Source organism: Ochotona curzoniae, unplaced genomic scaffold (assembly GCF_017591425.1).
Source record: "Ochotona curzoniae isolate NIBS_2020 unplaced genomic scaffold, NIBS_Ocur_1.0 contig_1014, whole genome shotgun sequence".
NCBI classification, from domain to species: Eukaryota; Metazoa; Chordata; class Mammalia; order Lagomorpha; family Ochotonidae; genus Ochotona; species Ochotona curzoniae.
The window spans coordinates 37,148,587-37,168,358 of NW_024464920.1; the positions used below are offsets into that span (position 1 = coordinate 37,148,587).

At 50.0% G+C, this 19,772-nt stretch overlaps 1 protein-coding gene and 1 non-coding gene across 3 annotated transcripts; both read left to right on the plus strand.

Annotated features, from left to right (window-relative positions):
* Nucleotides 1-981: 981 nt before the first annotated feature.
* On the plus strand, nucleotides 982-18,749 carry RNF41 (ring finger protein 41). 2 transcript variants are annotated; one of them, XM_040983768.1, is made up of 7 exons: nucleotides 982-1,012; nucleotides 3,369-3,553; nucleotides 9,969-10,081; nucleotides 14,158-14,429; nucleotides 15,211-15,346; nucleotides 15,752-15,855; nucleotides 16,517-18,749. In XM_040983768.1, the coding sequence occupies exons 3-7, from the start codon at nucleotides 9,992-9,994 to the stop codon at nucleotides 16,866-16,868; spliced, it is 954 nt and encodes a 317-aa protein (XP_040839702.1). In that variant the 5' UTR covers nucleotides 982-1,012; nucleotides 3,369-3,553; nucleotides 9,969-9,991; the 3' UTR covers nucleotides 16,869-18,749. The 2 variants fall into 2 exon arrangements, with proteins under 2 accessions (XP_040839702.1, XP_040839693.1); XM_040983759.1 differs by having other exon boundaries at nucleotides 984-1,155.
* Nucleotides 14,842-14,970, plus strand: LOC121164132. The gene has a single exon (XR_005885031.1).
* Nucleotides 18,750-19,772: the final 1,023 nt, after the last annotated feature.

Sequence of the window (19,772 nt, forward strand, 5' to 3'; positions counted from 1 at the left end):
GAGAGAACAAATACAGCAGTTCCCATTTCCTGCTCTTCCCTCACTGACATCTTTAGTTTTGATTTGTGGATCTCATCTTTTTGGGCAATGGCGTTTTCATCTTAAAACTCGACTTCCACCTTTTTTGGTCAGGGACCTTGGGGAGAAAGTGACATGCAGACCCACACCCCCTTTGCAGGAAATGGAACCCTGAGCAAAGAGCATGAGTCCCTCTCTGAGATCACAAGGCACCTGTCAGCCAACTAAATCTAGCTAGTTCTGTTAACTCTCACAAGCCAAATGTATGAAGACTCAATGTGCACTAAAATACCGGATTCACCTCAGAGGTCGGGTCATTGTCACGCCCGGGATGGTCTAGCCAACCTCCGAGCGCTTCGGGCTCTACTTCTCTTCCCTCCGAGCCCACGCCCCTTCTCTCCCGCGGCACCCTAAGAAAATCAACCTGCACCCCAGTGAGAGGGACTTTTATTTTCCCTTCTAAATGCCTTCAAGGGATCCCCCACCCACCGTGGACACACAGCAGGGCTGCGGCTGCCAGGGACGAGGATTATCCACGGCGCAGCCCAGATCAAAGCCTTGCGGTCGGACACGCCCCGCTCCCCGCCAACAGCCGCCCTGCTCCAGGCAGCGTCCCTTCCCAGGGCTCTGAATCACGGGGTCAGGAAGCACAGGAGACCGCCCACGGCTCTGGGAACACGGGGAGGCTCAGGTCTCCCCGCCCCTGCTTCGAGGGACCGGCCAGAGCGCCGCGTCTCGGGTCTGCACTCAGCCCTGGGGGAAAAAACATAGAGTTCTCCCTCCCGAAGGGCTAGCTAGTCCCGGCTGGGAGCATCAAGACTTCCGGCCTAGAGCGGAGGCCTGCCTAGCCCGCGCGCCTCCTCGTTGGCCGCTCGCGGCCTCCCTCCGTCTCCGTCAGAGGCCAGCCAGGGGGCGGAGTTTGGTGACGAGCTTCCGTCAGGTTGCGTAGCAGCGGTGGGCCGGGCAAAGGCTCAGTCTGAGACAGCGACGAGTGGTCGGATCCGTCTTCCCACCTCCTTCCCCTTCCCCTCCGGGGAAAGGCTGGGGCCGGGCACCTGGGGCTGTGCCGTGGCCCGCTGCGGCCTCAGTTCCAGTCAGGCCGGGCCTGCGGAGAGTCCAGACTCCGCTTCCACGGCGGTGCGTACTGCGCCTGCGCGGGCTTCCCTCTTTAAAAAAAAAAAAGAGGGTGTGGGAGGGGAGGGGGGTGATGTCTCAGGGGTATGGAAGTGGGGGCAACGCGAGGGTTCGAGATGCCGGGGTTCGGGTGGGAAAGAACGGGAATGAAATGAGAAATGGAGGCTGGAAGCGGCCCCGAGAAGGAGTTGGAGTTTGAGGAAGAGAGGGGGGACTCTAGGAAAAGGTTCTCCTTGGAGTAGGCGAGCCGGGAGGTGTGCAGGGCGGGGGGGAGGGGGCGGGGGGACCTCGAGCTTCGCTGGAGAAGGCCTGGGCCCGCCGTAGGACGGGGGCAAGTGGGGGAGCAGCGGGGGTTTAACTGGCCACTGGTGGGTCTGGAGGGGATGGCGGAAGCTTCCCTCTCGGGGGTCCAGCCCGAGCTCCAGAAGGGACGGCGGAACCTGACCGTCCGCTCTGGAAGCGCCATGCTTGGCTCCTCTCCCATGCCTTGTGTTTGGCAGCCTCCGTCTTTTCCCCTTTGGTTCCTTTTCCGTTCCTCTTTCCCCTCCCACCCCGCCATGAAGGAATTTCACATTCCTCACATCCTTGCCAGCGCTCTGCAGCCCGGCCCCCCTCTTCGCAAGCTTCACACACCCGGAAAACGGGACGCAGGGAAAATTGTGGAGTGGGGGAGGTGGCAAGAGAGGGGAAGCGGGGTGGCCAGGAAGAGCGGAGAGCCAAGAAGGGGTGCGGACATTCCCCGTTAAAAAGCCGACTCCGTTTCAGCTACTAGCAAACGAGGCTGCTCGTGCGTGAGGCCAGTATTGGCTGAGACTGAGCGGCGACAGTGTTTGCCCTTTCCGGTGCCCTGGGTTTTTAGGGGCTGATGGGGCGATGGCTGCTGGTCTCCCCCAGATAGCATTGGGGTGGGCTGGGTGGTGGGGTAAAGAAGTGATACATTAGCGTTATGACCCGGTGTTGTCCCGTTGACTCAGTTCCCAGGAACAAAAAAATACAAAAGAAAAAGAAACAAATCTGTTTCAGTTGGTTCCTGCTCCAGCCCTCAGTATTCTTCCATTTGTGAGGTGATACCCTACCTGAGGGTAGCAGTATTCACACATTGTCTGATTTGATTTGCCTGACAGTAAATAAGGTGGAGGGCAGGTGGCTTTTTTCCCTGCTGGGCAGTTGGAGATACTAAGAACTACAGGAGGATTTCCTGGCTGCTTTTCCTGACTACTGACCCTCTGCTCAGGTGAAAAGCCCTGTTTTTGTTCTGACCAGTGGGGTTCTCTGGAAGGATTGCTTTTTCCCAATATGCGCACCTCTTTGATTTCTGTCACCGGAAGGAGACTGAGTGTAACCAACAACACTGATTCCTGAAAGTATTTCTTGGGGTTCAGGTGCATGTGCCTGTGTGTTGAGAAACAGGGTGTTGTCAGAATGAAAGCGTTGTGCCCTAGTGTGTAAAAGGCTAGGGTTGCATTCTGGACCTACTGACATTCTGTATGAGTTTGGGTCCTAAATGTCTCCCTTCCCTCCAACTCTGTGTTGATAAGCCTGGAAAAGTGACAGAAGATGCTGGTTAAAGGGCTGGACCCACGCCACCTGCATGGGAAAACAGGTTGGAGTCAGGGGCTCCTGTCTTCAACCTGCTCCAATCCTGGCTGGTGCAGACATTTGGGGAGCGAACCAGTAGAAGAAAAGATAACTTTCTCTTACCTTCCTCCTTACCCTCTGCCCTTCAAAATAAATAACCTGAAAAAAAAAAAGTTATGTCTGTACTGACATTCTTCAGCACATGTTTAGGAAATAGTATTTTCACTCTGAATGGTAAGAGCAAAATTGTTTTTATTTGAGATCCTTTAGAAAACATGAAAGTGTGCCACCGTTTGCATAAGGTATGGGTCTGGGTATTGGGGAGCAACAGGTTCTGGGTCATTGCTGTTACTCATTGTGTATGTATGCCAAAGAGAAGAATCTTTCCACCTGCAGCATCTCCTTACCTTCCTTGCTGCTGTTCTGTGCTCTGCCAGTGGTTTGCAGTTTCTGGTCCTGGCGGGTGACTTCCTGAGCCTGCGACCGCGCTCGGCAGCCACGGACACTCAGTACTGAAGTCTGCAGGCCTTGGTGTCGCTGTTTGCTTGCTAGCTGGCTGCCAGGACCTGGTCCGTCCAGTCTCACAACCATGTGCAGGGAGCCCTCCTGACTCACATCTCTTCTTGTTCTATGAATAGGGTGCTCCCGTGTGTGGCATCACGTCCATCCCTCTGGCCATGGGGCTTGTCACCAGGAAGGAGGACGCAGTCGGACAGTAGCCAACAAGATGGGTTATTTGGCACACCTCCCCAGTATCACGGAGCGGTGGCAGCAGGGGGTCGGGGCCCGGTGAGCAGGGCATCTGCCCCCGGACACGTGCAAGGTAAGGGACTTGGGTTTGGAAGCCATTCCACTTGTCAGCTAGGGATCCTCTGCTCCTAATAAACCTGATTCCTAATACTTCTTTCTTTCTTTTTTTTTTTAAGATTTATTTATTTTTATTGCCAAGGCTCATCCCTGCCCATTGTGACCTTTTAGAAAATGAACTGGCAGATGAAAGATCAATCAGTCCCCCTCTCTGTAACTCTGCCTTTCAAATAAAACAAATGTTAGAGGGGGAAAAAAAAGGTAAAGTGCAATAGGGACACCTGTGAGATCGCTTGCCACCTGATTTCTTATCTAGGCTGAAGTTCCTACAAATTGTGTCAGTTTAGACTTGGGGGCTGTGTGGCTCTTTCCCTGGGTATGTGGTGGTTGATGGCAGTGGAGCTGGAGTATGCTCTGCCCTATGTCCCTTTGTGTAGGCAGGACACAGAGGAGAGAGACACAAGGGAAGGAAGAGTCTTGCACTTGATTTCATCATGGTACTTTGGGCAGTGATTGCTGGCAGCATACCTGGACTCTAAAATATAAATCATGGATTTGAATGGCTTCTCCTAGCACAGATACTTATCTGCATGAGTGTATGTGGTTTATACTGCTGTTCACGTACACTCAAGGAAGCCCAAGTGGGCTCAGCGGAATGACTCAGTGGCTAAATCCTCACCTTGCTTCCTATGTGGATGCTAGTTCGTGTCCTGGCAGCTCCACTTCCCATCCAGCTCCTTGCTTATGACCTGGGAAAAAGTAGAGGGTGGTGCAAAGCCTTGGTACCCTGCATCCGCATGGGAGACCTGGAAGAAGCTCCTTGCTTCAGATTGGATCAGTGCTGGCTCTTGGGAGCATTTAAGCATTGAGCGAATGTACAGATCAGATTTGTGTATCTCCTTATCTCTGTAGATCGAACTTTCTAATAAAAATAAATTAATTGGGCCTGTTGTGGTAGCCAGCGGCTAAAGTCCTCATCTTGAATGCCCCACGATCCCATATGAGTGCTGGTTCTAATCCCGGCAGCTCCACTTCCCATCTAGCTTCCTGCTTGTGGCCTGGGAACGCAGTCTGCACCTGCATGGGAGACCTGGAGGAACTTCATGCTTTTTTTTTTTTTTTAAGATTTATTTTATTTTTATGCAACGTCAGATATATAGAGAAGAGGAGAGACAGAGAGGAAGATCTTCCGTCTGATGATTCACTCCCCAAGTGAGTGCAAAGGCCTGTACTGTGCCAATCCGAAGCTAGGAGCCAGGAACTTCCTCTGGGTATCCCACACGGGTGCAGGATCCCAAAGCTTTGGGCCGTCCTCAACTGCTTTCCCAGGCCATAAGCAGGGAACTGGATGGGAAGTGGAGCCACTGGGATTAGAACCTATGCCCATATGGGATCCTGGGCTCGTTCAAGGCGAGGAGTTTAGCTGCTGGGCCATGGTGCCAGGCACAAGATTTGTCTATTTTTATTGGAAAGGCAGATCAAATTTATAGAGAAAAGGAGAGAGAGAGAAATATCTTCCATCCATTAATTCACTCCCCAAATGGCCACAATGGCTGGAACTGAGCTGATTCAGAGCCAGGAGCTTCTTCCAGTCTCTCATGCAGGTGCAGGGTCCCATGGCTTTGGGCCATCCTATACTGGTTTCCCAGACCTCAAGCAGGAAACTGGATCAATCAGGACACAAACCAGTACCCAAATGGGATCTTGGCACTTACAAGGTGAGAAGTATCCATTGAGCTATTGTGCCAGGCCCTCAGATACCTTATAAAAGACCATTTCCTTCTACTCTCTAACATAGAGATGTACACATGTAAATACACTGTGTTTCCCACGTATGCCGGAGTTCAGCTCCAGCTGAGTTCGGAACTCCGAGAAGGGTGCGTGGATGAGGCACAAGAATACTGTGCTAGGCCAAGGCCCCAGATAGCAGCTTTTATTTATTTTAATAATTTATTGCCCGGCGCGGTGGTGCAAGTGGTTAAAGGTCCTCACCTTGCACGCCCGGGATCTCATATGGGCGCCGGTTCTAATCCCGGCAGCCCGTTGCGCTCACTTGGGGAGTGAATCATCGGACGGAAGATCTTCCTCTCTGTCTCTCCTCTCTGTATATCCGCCTTTCCGATGAAAAAATAATAAAAATAAAATCTTTTAAAAAAAATAAATAACAGGATGAATAATTTATTTATTTATTTGAAAGGCAGAGTTACAGAGAGAGAATCATCCATCTGCTAGTTGACTCCCCAAATGGCCAAGACAACTGGAGCTGAGCTTGTCTGAAGCCAAGATTCAGGAGCTTCTTTCAGATCTTCCACATGGGTTCAGGGGCCCAAGTACTGGGCCATCATCTGCTGCTTTCCCAGGCCATAAGCAGAGAGCTGGATCGAAAGTGGAGCAGCCGGAACTAAAATTAGACCCATGCCAGTGTAATCCCCCTACACTACAGTGCAGGTTCCTATAATGGCAGTTTCAGTAGAATGTTCCTAGTGCCAAGGTCTTGAACTTTGGGCCCCAGAGATGAAAGAATAAGTGTATGAGAGGGCTTTAAAGTTTATGGATGAAACCGGTGCTATGGCATGACAGGTTACAGTGCTACCTGTGTTGTTGGCATTGAATATGGATCTCTTTTTGAGTCTCGGCTGCTCCATTTACCATCCAGCTCCATGCTAATGTCCCTATTAAGACAAGAAGAGGGACTTAGGTCCCTCTACTCACTTGGGAGGCCCACAACTCACTTGGGAGGCCCACAAGATACTCTGCTCCTTCTAACTAACCCAGCTCCGGCCATTTGGGAAGTGAACCAGCAGACAATCTCTGTTTCTCTATCCATCTTGGTAACTCTGCCTTTCAAATAATCTTTCAAAAAGACAAAGAAAAACCTATGCATGGATTTCAAAAAATTTTGCACCAAAACAAATAATTTTCCAATCCATTTTCTATTAACAGCCTTTGTTTAAAACATGTGATTTCACAAGCCCATGAGGGCTTTTGATTATGCTGTTTCACGTACATTAAACCTTATTTATCTGCTTTTCCAGGATCTCAGTAACTCTTTTTTTTTTAAAGATTAATTTTTATTTTTATTGGAAAGACAGATATACAGAGAGGAGAGACAGAGAGGAAGATCTTCCGTCCGATGATTCACTCCCCAAGTGAGCGCAATGGCCAGTGCTCTGCTGATCCGAAGCCAGGCGCCTCTTCCAAGTCTCCCACGTGGGTGCAGGTTCCCAAAGCTTTGGGCCGTCCTCTACTGCTTTCCCGGGCCACAGGCAGGGAGCTGGAAGGGAAGCGGGGCCACTGGGATTAGAACCGGCGCCCATATGGGATCCCGGGTGTACAAGGTGAGGACCTTAACCACTGCGCCATTGTGCCGGGCCCTTGGTAACTCTTTTTTAAAAAAAGAGTTATTTATTTATTTGATATAGTTAGAGAGAGGGAGAGACATAGAAATGGTTGATCTGCTTCCTTGCTCCCCAGATGGTCCCAGTGACCGGCATGGGCCAGGCCTAAGCCGAGCGTCTTCTGTCATGTGGTTGCTAAGTACCCAACACTTGGGCCATCTTGTGCTTTTTCGAGGCCATTGGCACGGAGGTGGATCAGAAATGGGGCTGCTAGGGCTTGAACTGGTACTCCTATGGGATCCAGCATTTCAGACAGCTAGCTCCTGGCTAGCGCCACCTGGGCAACTCTTGCTCATCCTGAAAGTATGGATTCCGAGCCCAGCACGATGGTTCAGCAGCTTATTTGACTCTGTATGGGCACCAGTTTGTGTCCCACCTACTCCAGTGGTTGTGGCCTGGGAAGGCAGCCCAAGTCCTTGAACCCTGCACCCTTGTGGGAGACCTGGAGGACGCTCCAGGTTTTGGATTGGCTCATCTCCGCCATCATGGCCACTTGGGGAGTTAGCATGGTCCTGGAACACTTTAATTTTTTAATTTTTATTATTTTTTTAAAGATTATTTGCTGGGGACCTGGTGTGCTGGCCAAGAGGCCAAAGTCCTTGCCTTAAATTTGCCAGGATTCCATATAGATGCCATTTCTTTTTTTTTTTAAAAGATTTATTTTTATTATTTTTTCATTGGAAAGGCGGATATACAGAGAGGAGAGACAGAGAGGAAGATCTTCCGTCCGATGATTCACTCCCCAAGTGAGCGCAACGGGCCGATACTATGCCGATCCGAAGCCAGGAGCCTCTTCCGGGTCTCCCACACGGGTGCAGGTTCCCAAAGCGTTGGGCCGTCCTCGACTGCTTTCCCAGGCCACAGGCAGGGAGCTGGAAGGGAAGCGGGGCTGCCGGGATTAGAACCGGCGCCCATATGGGATCCCGGGCGTGCAAGGCGAGGACCTTTAACCACTTGCGCCACCGCGCCGGGCCCATAGATGCCATTTCTAATCCCAGCAGCTCTGCTCTCCATCCACCTCCCTGCTTGTGACCTGGGAAAGAAATTGAGGACAGCCATGCACCTGCGTGGAAGACCGGGAACAAGCTCCTGGCTCCAGTCAGCTCAGCATTGGCCATTGTGGTCACTTGGGGAGTAAATCATCGGACAGAAGATCTTCCTCTCTGTCTCTTCTCCTCTCTCTATATACATATCTGACTTTCCAATAAAAATAAATACTTTTTAAAAAAGATTTATTTATTTTTATTATTTAGTTATTTTTATTTTTATAAATAAATCTTTTAAAAAATTATTTATTTTTATTGCAAAGTCAGATATATAGAGAGAGGAGGAGAGACAGAGAGGAAGATCTTCCATCCAATGATTCATTCCCCGAGTGACCACAGTGGCTGGTGCTGCGCCAATCCAAAGCCAGAAGCCAGGAACTTCCTCCAGGTTTCTCACACGGGTGCAGGGTCCCAAGGCTTTGGGCCTTCCTCAACTACTTTCCCAGGCCACAAGTAGATGGAGGAAATGGGGCTGCTGGGATTAGAACTGGTGCCCATATGGGATCCTGGTGCGTTCAAGGTGAGGACTTTAGCTGCTAGGCCATGCCACCGGGCCCCAAATAAATAAATCTTTTAAAAAGAAAAGATTATTTGCTGGCCCCAGCATGATAGCCTGCTGGTTAAATCCTCGCACATGGTGGCATGCCATATGGGCACTGTTTCAAATTCCAACTGCTCCATTTCCCATCAGCTACCTGCTTATGACCTGGGAAAGCAATAGAGGATAGCCCAAGTCCTTGGACCCTGTACCCACATGGAAGACCTAGAGAGGGCTCCTTATTCCTAACTTTGATCAAGTTAGTTGCAGGTGTTACCGCTATTTGGGGAATGAACTAGTTGATTGAAGATCTTTCTTTCTGTCTCCTTTTTTGTGTAACTCTGCCTTTCTAATAAAAATAAATAAACTTTTAAAAAAGAAAAAAAAGGAGAGGATTTGGGGGCAGGTGTTTGGCACACTGGTTAAGCTACCAGTTGGGGTCTGTGTCCCGTGTGAGAGTGCTCAGACTCAAAGCCTGCCTCCACTTCTGATCCAACTTCCTATTCACATTCATCTTGGAGGTGACGGCTCAATGTGTGGACACTACCATCCATGTGGGTGGCCTGACTGGTGTTCGTGGCTCCTGGCTTCAGCCTTGCCCAGCCCTAGCTGTTGGGACATTCAAGGAGTAAACCAGTGGGTAGAGTGGGTAGATGATCTTTTTTCTCTGTCTGTCTCTGCATGTGTGTGTTACTCTGCACTTAAATAACTAAATTTAAGAAAAAAATATGAATGCAGGATTGGTATTGTGGTACCAGCTATAATATTGGAATCCGTGTTGGAGTGCCGTATGGAGTCCTGGCTGTACTGCTTCAGATCTGTCTTTCTGCTAACAGGCCTGGGAAAGCAGCAAAAGATGGTCTGAGTGCTTGTGCCCCTAACACCTGCCTGGGAGACCCTGATAGAGTTCCTGGCTTCTAGCCTCAGCCTGACCCAGCCCAGCCATTTTACCCATTTAAGGAGTGACCAAGTTGATGCAGGATCTCCTTCTCTGTCTCTTCCTCTGCCGCTCTTTCAAATAAGTAAAGTAAATCTGGAAAAAAAAGAAGAATTAATGGAGCCCGGCGCTGTGGCCTAGCAACTAAAGTCCTCAGCTTGAACGCACCAGGATCCCATATGTGTGCCAGTTCTAATCCCGGCAGCTCCACTTCCCATCCAGCTCTCTGCTTGTGGCCTGGGAAATCAATCGAGGATGGCCCAAAACTCTGGGACCCTGCATCCGTGTGGGAGACCTGGAAGAGCTCCTAGCTCCTGGCTTCAGATTGGCACAGCACCTGCCATTGTGGTCACTTGGGGAGCGATCATCGGACGGAAGAAGTTTCTCTCTCTCTCCTCCTCTCTGTACATCTGACTTTGCAATAAAGATAAATAAATCTTTTTTAAAAATTGAGTTTATGTTTACTATATCCTTAGGTTTGTTTCTGAACTGCTGTCTGTTTTTCTTTCCAGGACCTGGGTTTCAGTGATGAGACATGGGGTATGATGTAACTCGCTTCCAGGGGGATGTTGATGAAGACCTTATCTGCCCTATTTGCAGTGGAGTCTTGGAGGAGCCAGTACAGGTGAGTTGGACTGATGGCAGCCTTGCTAGGATAGCAAGCAGCAGAGTAACTCATGGGAAATATTCAAAGGAATTAGGAACCCTGGGAAGTCCCTACTCTCCTACCCCATTAGGGGTTTGGAACAGAGACCAGTGGTTCCCACAGGAATGGGGCCTTCCAGGTCTGTCTTGAGGTGGATACCACGCAAGTCTAGTGGTTCAGATTGTCTTCCGTGATCCCATAGGGATTTCCCTGCTGTCAGATGGTCCACTATGTGCTTCTGTCTTCTCATGGAGCTTGGTGGCTTCCTCTGTGTGGGGATTGTGGGCTCCCTCTTCCTGCATTTTTTTTTTTAACTTTTGCACTTTCTAATGAGGTTCTCTGCAGTTTGATTTAGTGCTTCAGGTAAATAGCCAATCTCCCTGCAGGCCCATTTAACCTGCCCTCTGACTAACATGCAGGAAGGAAGAACTGCATCCACTGCTTTGCCTGCAGTGTGTTGAGAAGGCCAGCTTTTATTTATTTATTTATTTTTATTGGAAAGTCAGATGTTACAGAGAGGTAGAGAGACATGAAGATATTCTGTCCTCTGATTCACTCCCTAAGCAAAGGCAATTGCCAGAGCTGAGCCTATCAGAAACCAGGAGCTTGGGACTTCTGGGTCTCTCCATAAGGATGCAGGGCCGCAAGCCCTTGAGCTGTCCTCAACTGCTTTTCCCAAGGCACAAGCAGTGAGCTGGATGGGAAGTGGGGCTGCTGGGACACAAACCAGTGCCCATGTGGGATCCTGGCTCCTGCAAGGCGAGGACTTTAGCCACTAGGTTACTGCGACAGGCACAAGGCCAGCTTTTGATGCAGTCACACATTCTGCATTTTTATGTGAGAACTAGCTCCTTTAGTAGGTCATTTCTTAGCTTACTTTACCAGACCTGAGGCAACTGTGTCTTCCTGGGACAGTATAAGGTGAGCCTCTTAATTACCAGGCAAGTATAATGACTAAGACACTCCCTGAACAGTTATTCTCACAGGACAGAATCCTATAGGATCCTTATTGCCCTCAGCTTGCAAGTAGAACTTGATCTTTGCCACTCCTGGCCAGCGGGAGATAATCCTGTTTTCTAAGCCAGGACACCAGTACACAAGTCTTACAGCCCCTCCCCCATTCACTACTTGTGTAATTCCATGGGCTCTCCTTAAGCCTCTTGAGTTTATCCTTTCTAGCTTCCAACCACACAGAGCTGAGTAAAATTCAGTCTACATACAAATGGTAACCAGTGCTGGGCTGCCCCCTCACTCGGTCTCTGCAGCCTACTGCCACAAGGGACTTCTTTTTTTTTTTAAAGATTTTTATTTTTATTATTTTTTTTATTGGAAAGGCGGATATACAGAGAGGAGAGACAGAGAGGAAGATCTTCCGTCCGATGATTCACTCCCCAAGTGAGCGCAACGGGCCGATACTATGCCGATCCGAAGCCAGGAGCCTCTTCCAGGTCTCCCATGTGGGTGCAGGGTCTCAAAGCTTTGGGCCGTCCTCTACTGCTTTCCCAGGCCACAGGCAGGGAGCTGGAAGGGAAGCGGGGCTGCCGGGATTAGAACCGGTGCCCATATGGGATCCCGGGCGTGCAAGTCGAGGACCTTAACCACTTGCACCACGGCGCCGGGCCCCACAAGGGACTTCTTGCTGGGAGAGGAACAGACCCTTCCCCATGGCAGGCCTTTTATGTTGTTTTTTTTTTTTAACATTTATTCATTTTTATTGCAAAGTCAGATATATATCTAGAGAGGAGGAGAGACAGAGAGGAAGATCTTCCATCCAATGATTCGTTCCCCGAGTGACCACAGTGGCTGGTGCTGCGCCAATCCAAAGCCAGAAGCCAGGAACTTCCTCCAGGTCTCTCACGCGGGTGCAGGGTCCCAAGGCTTTGGGCCTTCCTGAACTACTTTCCCAGGCCACAAGCAGGGAGCTGGATGGGGGAAGTGGGGCTGCTGGGATTAGAACCAGCGCCCATATGGGATCCCGGCACATTCAAAGCGAGGAATTTAGCCTCTAGGCCACAGCATTGGGCCCGCCTTGTCTGTTTGAAGTTAGTTAATTGTGGAGAAGTGATAGTCTAGATCAGAACGTCACCCATGTTTTTTGAGTTTCCCTTGGGAGAGCACCTTCACAGTGCCAGGTTGCCTGACACGTTCCCAAGGCTTGGAAGGCCAGATTAAGTCCTGGATGCTCGACTTCTGGTCCAGCTCCCTGCTAATGTATCCGGGAAAACAGCAAAGGATGTCCCAAGTGCCTGTCCCCTGCCACCAAAGTGGGAGACCCTGATAATGCTCCTGGCTTCAGCTTTGCCCAGTGCCTGCTGTTGCCACCATGTAGGGAATCACCTGGCAGATGGAAGATCTCTCTCTCTTTCTCTACCTCTTAAACTCTGGCTTTCAAATAGAAACAAACAGAAAAAAAAATTGTTAAAAAAAAAGTTCTAGAGGAAAACCATTTACTTCAGACAAGGGGAGCAGTACAGGCAGAGGTCCCGAGTTGGGAAAGAGCTGCGTGAGCTCAAGCAGCAGAAAGAGCCACAATGTCCTGGATGCTTACAAGGAGCTAGTGTGAGGTGAGGAGAGACTAGAGATGCAGGGTCACAGCAAGCAGTTTTAGGGGTCCTAAGTAGGAATTGGAGTTTATCTCAGGTGCAGTGGGAAATATTGTGAAGTTTGAAGGAGGGGAGTGATAGCCGTCTAGTTTGTGTTTTAAAATGATGACGTGGCTGCTAGATGTCCAATAGATTATAAAGGGACAAGATAGAAGTAGGGCAGCCAACTAGACGGGATTTTAGTAATTCAGGTGAGAGGTGATGGATTAGTTACAAAGGAGTGGCATGGACAAATGGTAGGATTTTGTGTGTCTTTGTGTTGTGAGATTTAATCTGTAAGACTTTGAAAAGAATTAAGGCTGGCTTTGAGTGAAAAATAAAACTTGCAGTTAGCAGTATTGAGAATGATTGCTTTCCTTACAAAACCTTCTGGTGTTTCAGTCTTTATTGCGTGTCTTAAAGAAAGGAAGTTATTAGTTTTCTCAATTCTTCTGAGTTTGCCACATGAGTGCAAGGTCCCACAGACTTGGGCCATCTTTTCTTTCCTTGGCCATAAGCAGGGAGCTGGGTACAAAGTAGAGCAGCCAGGATGTGAACTGGCATCCATATGGGGTACCAGCGCTTGCAGCAGGATTGCCTGTTGAACCACCGCACTGCCATCTCAACCCCCCCCCCCCCCCTTTTTTTTTTTTTTTTTAATCTTAAGCACCTCACAGTGTGTTGGGGGCAATAGTGAGCACTCAAGCCCTTTAGTCATTACCATCTGTCTCCTAAGTGCCACCAAGTCCCCTGCTAGATGCCAAATAGTGTCTACACCGAGGCCTGGCAGTCCTTTCACCTTGAGGGCTTCATTTCAGAGGTTACTTATCAGGGAAGTAGGTTAAAATGCAGCCTTTGTGAAACTGAAAAGAATGATTCCACAGAAACCCAGCATAGGCCAGATGGTCGGAACTGAGGGCAGCCCCTCCAGTCAGCTCTCATGAATGAGCACATGGGCTTACACACAGAGAGTTCTTACCCTCTGAACAGGGTCCCAGGCTTTGAGAAATCTGGTTTGTTAAACAGAACCTTTGCCAGTAAAGCGCTGCTTCTGTCCCCTCTGCATTTGTAGTCTGAACTGTTCTTTAAGAACCATAGCAACTCTGACCTTTCCAGAAGCAAAAACGTGCTGTAACTGACCTGGCCGGGAAAGATCTTGCCCTCCTTGGGACTGGTAGAGCAATTGTTACTTGTACAATCCAGGTGATAATTAGTAATTGGTTGTCTTGTGTCATCTCCTATTGTCCTGGATGTTATTTATACCTGCTATTGTTGCATAACTTTGCACTTGTTTGTCTTGCACAGCCCGTCCATCATCTTCAGCACAGGAAGCATCTCAGCCTGTCCTTGTATCCGTAGTAGATCTTGACTTGAGTATGGCCCCAGGGACCTCTGGTCATGGTGGCTGCGCAGAGTTGTAGGTGGCAGGCGCTTCGCCCCTGCTGATGCCTCATGCCCTACTCTCCCTTCCAGGCACCTCATTGCGAGCATGCTTTCTGCAACGCCTGCATCACCCAGTGGTTCTCTCAGCAGCAGACGTGTCCGGTGGACCGTAGTGTCGTGACGGTCGCCCACCTGCGCCCAGTGCCTCGGATCATGCGGAACATGTTGTCAAAGCTGCAGATTGCCTGTGACAACGCTGTGTTTGGCTGTAGTGCTGTTGTCAGGCTTGACAACCTCATGTCTCACCTCAGCGACTGTGAGCACAACCCGAAGCGGCCCGTGACCTGTGAACAGGGCTGCGGGTGAGAGTCCAGCCCCTCTGCCCCCAGCAGATGGGGGCCTTTGTGTGCACACCTGCTCAGCAGCTGAGCAGACCTCTCTGGCTCCCTGCCCTGAGTCTTGTTCTCTTACTGCTTTCCCAGCTATAGTTTTGCTGTTGCTTTCATGAAAGAAAGGAAGTAGCAATGCGGCAATCTCTGAAAACATGAAAGATGCGTCCACTGTATTCTTCCTTTCAGTCCAGTACTTTGTGTGTCAGATTTGCTGCTTTAATTCCCAGCCTTCTCTTATTTCCTCTTGCCCTATGTTTTCTTTCTGTGGGTTATGAAATATTTGATTAACTGTGATAGCTCAGATTGTGAATGTAGGACTTCTCAAAAGGACTAAGTGGTCAGGCAGTGTCTCTGGGGTGGTGGATGAGACTTAATGTCCTTTCTCTCCTGGCCTATCTATTTCCTGTCCTCTGTGCTCAAGGGAGGATGGCAAGACACAAGACACCATCCCTTTCCGTGTAGGAGGCCATCCTAAGAAAGGGGCAGCCTTAGATGGGCATGAGAGGACAATTTAGGAAAAAAGGAACCCACCAAGTCCTGTATGGGGAAACTTCGCATAAAATAGATAGCAAATGAGAGCAAGGATGAAGCATTGAGAGAAGAGAAATGAAGGGAGCCTGAAAGAAATGGCCATTTGGGGCAGGCAGGAGCCCAGTCCACAATCCTACGCCCCAGAATTGACCATTCGTTTCCCCCACCACCACCACCATTGAATGCATCTGTTCTGCTCTTTCCCCACACTGGGCTGCAGCTTGGAGATGCCCAAAGATGAGTTGCCAAACCACAACTGCATCAAGCACCTGCGTACTGTGGTCCAGCAGCAGCAGACGCGCATCGCCGAACTGGAGAAGGCATCCGCTGAACACAAGCACCAGCTGGCGGAACAGGTAGGGGCAGGGCAGAGAAGATGCATTCCTCCAGCAAATGACCGCCTGGCGGTGAGCAGCAGTGCCAGCTCAGGACCTGTGGGCCTATGCTTTGAGCTGGGTAAGCAGGTAGATCCTGAGCCTGCTGCTCAGCGAGGAGTCCCATTGGAGCTCTCCTTACGTGACTTTGTGTGCTCAGGTCATCTGTGTCTGCTTGTGTCATCTGTTCTCAAATTTTGATCACATGCCCTTGCTGGGAAGGCTCATTGCCAAGCACCCAGGAGACTGCCATGACAGAGTCCTAGCTTCATCTGAAACTTACAGCTTGCTTGCTCTTTAGATCTCAGTCACCTTTTAAATGGAGAAGCTGTGTTTTACCTGTTGTCTGCCTTAGTCATCATCCTTGGTTCTTCTTGCCTCCAACAGAAGCGAGACATCCAGCTGCTGAAGGCATACATGCGTGCAATCCGCAGTGTCAACCCCAACCTTCAGAACCTGGAGGAGACGATTGAATACAACGAGATCCTAGAGTGAGTGTCAGACCCAAGGGCCTGGGAGTGACAGTAAGCGGCTGGGCTGGTGGTGCCACTTACCTGGTGTCTGGATAAGGGACAGGGACACAGGAGAGGAGGATACCTCTCAGCTCCACTGCAGGATTCCTGTGGGGATGAAAGGGAGAGTGTGTCCAGAGGTGGCTGAGCACCTGGCAGCACGAAGTCTTATATGGAAGGCTGAGTGCTAGGGTGACCACAACAAGAGAGAGGAGACTGCCCTTGGCTTCAGGTAGTGAGAAGGCTAAGTGCTAGTCTGGAAAAGTGATTGAAAGTTGGTGCAGACAAGCAGAGTTAACAGTGAAGTCAGAGTTTCTGTCAGTTCCAGAGGCTGTGACTGAACAGGAAGTGTGTGTTACTATATATAAGGTGCACAAGGCAGAGGGGTTCACTGCTTCACTCAGAAAGCATTGTTGTGAAGCATATGTGCCAGGCACCATGCTAAAAATTGGAATTTAAGAAAAATAATAGGGAAGAATATTTGTCACATGGCCACTCATATGGGACCAGGCAGGGGAAGTTTGGGGTTTCTGAACTGCTAGAAGAATAGGAGGATCAGGCTGACTACAGAGTGGGTGCTCAGTCCTGTCGGGAGAAAAGAAGGTGATGTGGGATAACCACTTCTGACCCCTCCACACAGGTGGGTAAACTCCCTGCAGCCAGCCAGAGTGACCCGCTGGGGGGGAATGATCTCCACCCCTGACGCCGTGCTCCAGGCCGTCATCAAGCGCTCCCTGGTGGAAAGTGGTTGCCCAGCCTCCATCGTCAACGAGCTGATTGAGAATGCCCACGAGCGGAGCTGGCCCCAGGGTCTGGCCACCCTAGAAACGAGACAGATGAACCGGCGCTACTACGAGAACTACGTGGCCAAGCGCATCCCTGGCAAACAGGCTGTGGTGGTAATGGCCTGTGAGAACCAGCACATGGGAGATGACATGGTGCAGGAGCCAGGGCTTGTCATGATATTTGCACACGGTGTGGAAGAGATCTAGGAGAACTTGCCAGGCTGTCAGGAAGAGGTGGTGGTCAACAGATCCCATCACTCCAGCAACTGGGCCCTGAGTCCTCCACACTGTCCTTAATGTGCGGCTTGCCTTGGGGGCCGCACCTCTCCCTGTGCACCAAAGGGTGCGGAGGCACTGGGCTCCGCCCTTCAGGTGGGAGATCCAGATGCCCTCCTCTGCCATATTTCTCCCCTTTGAGGTCGAGGTCCTCAGTCTGGGTGGGGGCTTGCCTGCCTCCATTTTTCTGCCCAAGGCTCCTGGTTCCAGATCTTTCCTGAAAGCACAAAGATTTGTCTTATCCTAGAGGAGCAGGTGGAGAGAAGTTGTCATTGTCCCTCTCCTTCGAGTTGGAATTTACAAGCGGGCCTGTTGGCTCTGAGCAGCACTCAGAGTGTGGGGAGCAGACATCCTGAGGAAGTGGCAAGCGTGAAGCCGAAACCCCAGGAAAAAGCAGGCCAGTCCCGGGCCTCCCCAGTGGCCCTGAGGGGCAGATGGGACCTCTGTGCCAAGCCCATGCCTGTGCAGCCTGCTAAGCCTGCAGGCAGGTAGGCTGCAGTGCTAAACATTTCTAGATGAGCTCTTCTTTCCTACACTTTGTCATGACTAGGGGGCAGCAGGGTTGGGGTAGGACTCAGCGTGTCTGAGTATGTATGCTCAGCCGGAAGCTGCCCCCTGGCTTTTGCAGAAGTAGTGTGGCTGGGCTGTGAGTTTTGCATAAACCCCTTCCAGCCCTGTGAGTATAGTTCATTATTTTGATAATTCCTTTTGGCCATTGTTTGTTTATATTTCATATTTTACAAACCTTGCCCTACCTTCTTTCTTTTTTTTTTTTTCTGAATGGCCTGATCATGGCTACACCACTTTCTAGCCTAGCCACATTGTTGGCAATTTAATTTATTTACTTTTTTTTATATATAGAAAGGAAAAAAGGAAAAAAAAAATCAACAAAAGCTTGAAACTTCTTTTGCTGTCCCTGTCATGGGGATGCTGGATAGGGTGGGGCAGCGATGCAGTCTGTTTGGTCTTTTCCCTTTTCAGCACAGCCTTCGGCTTCCGTATAGGAAAGAACCAAGGGAGTCCTGGGTTGCTCACCCCTAGCCCTTGGAACACCTCAGAGCTGAGGTCCTTCTTTCACTCCCACTGAGGACTTGATAGCCCAGCTTTGATGCCTGTACCCTCTGCAAAAACCTGTTTCCAGCCCTTCTGGGGTCTAGCTGTAAAACTGGATGTAGAGTATTAATTTCAAAGGCAGCTTCCTTGGAGCTATGTTAAGTGGGTTCTAAGCTTCACTGGGCAAATGGGGTAGAAATGATCTTCATGTCTGTAGGTAAATGCTGCATTCTGCTTTACTCCTGCTTCTCGGAGGACCACTGCAGCTACTGGGAGCATTGCTGGATTTCTAGGGTGATTAGCAGAGCACAGTGTAGGGGGAGGGACCAGAGGTATGGCTATTGGAATATAGAAGGGACCAGAGACTGCATCTCCCCGCCATGTAGTGGCTCTTCTTTTTTTTTTTTTTTTTTGAGTCTTGTCCAGACCAGCTTCCTGTGGATCTGGGTAGGGGGATCCTGGCTCCCCTGTGATTGGGGTGGAGGGAGACAGCTTGAGAGTCAAATAGAGAATGGACAAGTGTTTCCACTCCAGGACATCATGCTCAGGAATTTGGAGACGCTGCTATACTAGTCCGATTACTACATTCTTTCGTTCCACTCTGCCGCTGCCAAGGCCGGCGTCCTTTCACCCTCCTCACTTGGAGCCAGGAAACTCTGTTAGGGCCTCCCTCCCCTTGCAGTGTCCCTGCAGATCTCCAGTTGTCTTGTATGTGCCGTTCCATGGTGTTGACTGCACTAATAAACCTCTTTCTCAGCTCTTAAGTTCTTCATTCACCGTCGCACTTGCCCTGATTATGGAGGTTTCTCCTCCGCTTTGGCCTTCCTGTCGCCAACCCCTGGCCTCCCACCACCACCACCTTGCTTGGTTCTTGCTCTGTAATCTACTGTTTCCTGTGATTCACTCGTTCCAGGAGGAATCTGGGACCAGTGTGCCCTCATGTCCTTTCCCTCAACCCTGCCCCATCCCTGTTCTGGAGCAGCCAGAGCTTGCTCTCCAGGGATTATAATTGTGTGATTTCCTGATTTTGCTTTTACCATAAACTCCACATCTTCCCTAGGTGTTCCAGGAAAGAGGGAATACCTTCCACAGGAAATGCACATGGCCCTTTCCCCCTTGTCCTGCAGTAAACCTTTACATTGGAATTTGGAGTCCATGGGTAGCCGGGCACCTGAGACAACCTGCTGCATTTGTCCTACCTGGAGAAAGCTCTTGTGAGCACCTGCCAGCCTCTTCTCCCCTTTCCCCAGTACTGTCTGCAGTTTGTTGACTGTTTCTCATTTACCTGATGGAAATTGAATAGTTCTTTATTCTCTGGTAGATTGGGACCCTATGCACTAACACAAGGTGTAATTATAGAAATAACAGTGAAAGTTTAAAAAAAAATAGCAACAAGCACACCACAGTGTGCAACAGAAAGGCCAACTGTGTGTCCTGGTGATGCTAGCACCTGCTCCAGGAGACTCCTGTAGAATGACAGCCTGCTGTTTGTTCTGTTGTTTTCTTTTGAGACATACCAAGAGAGGGTTCCCATCATCTGGTTCACTAAATACCTGTGGTGAGCAGGGCTAGGCTGAGGTGGGAGCCGGGAGTCTGTGCGGGAACCCAGCTGCTTGACCCAGCACTGCTACCCGTGGGATCCGCATCAGCAGGGAAGTAGGTCAGTTGCCAGCCCTGCACTCTTGATGCTGGACTTGGCTGTCCTAACCTTAGGATGTCATACGCTAGGTGCATATCACCTCTGCTCATTTTTTAAAAAGATTGATTTTATTTATTGTTCAT

Excerpts from the sequence above, each read along its gene's own strand:
- RNF41 (XM_040983768.1), top strand. The coding sequence starts at position 9,992 with ATGGGGTATGATGTAACTCGCTTCCAGGGGGATGTTGATGAAGACCTT. Across the intron at positions 15,347-15,751 it reads AGCACCAGCTGGCGGAACAG|AAGCGAGACATCCAGCTGCT; the intron begins GTAGGGGCAGGG and ends TGCCTCCAACAG. Across the intron at positions 15,856-16,516 it reads GAATACAACGAGATCCTAGA|GTGGGTAAACTCCCTGCAGC; the intron begins GTGAGTGTCAGA and ends CCCTCCACACAG.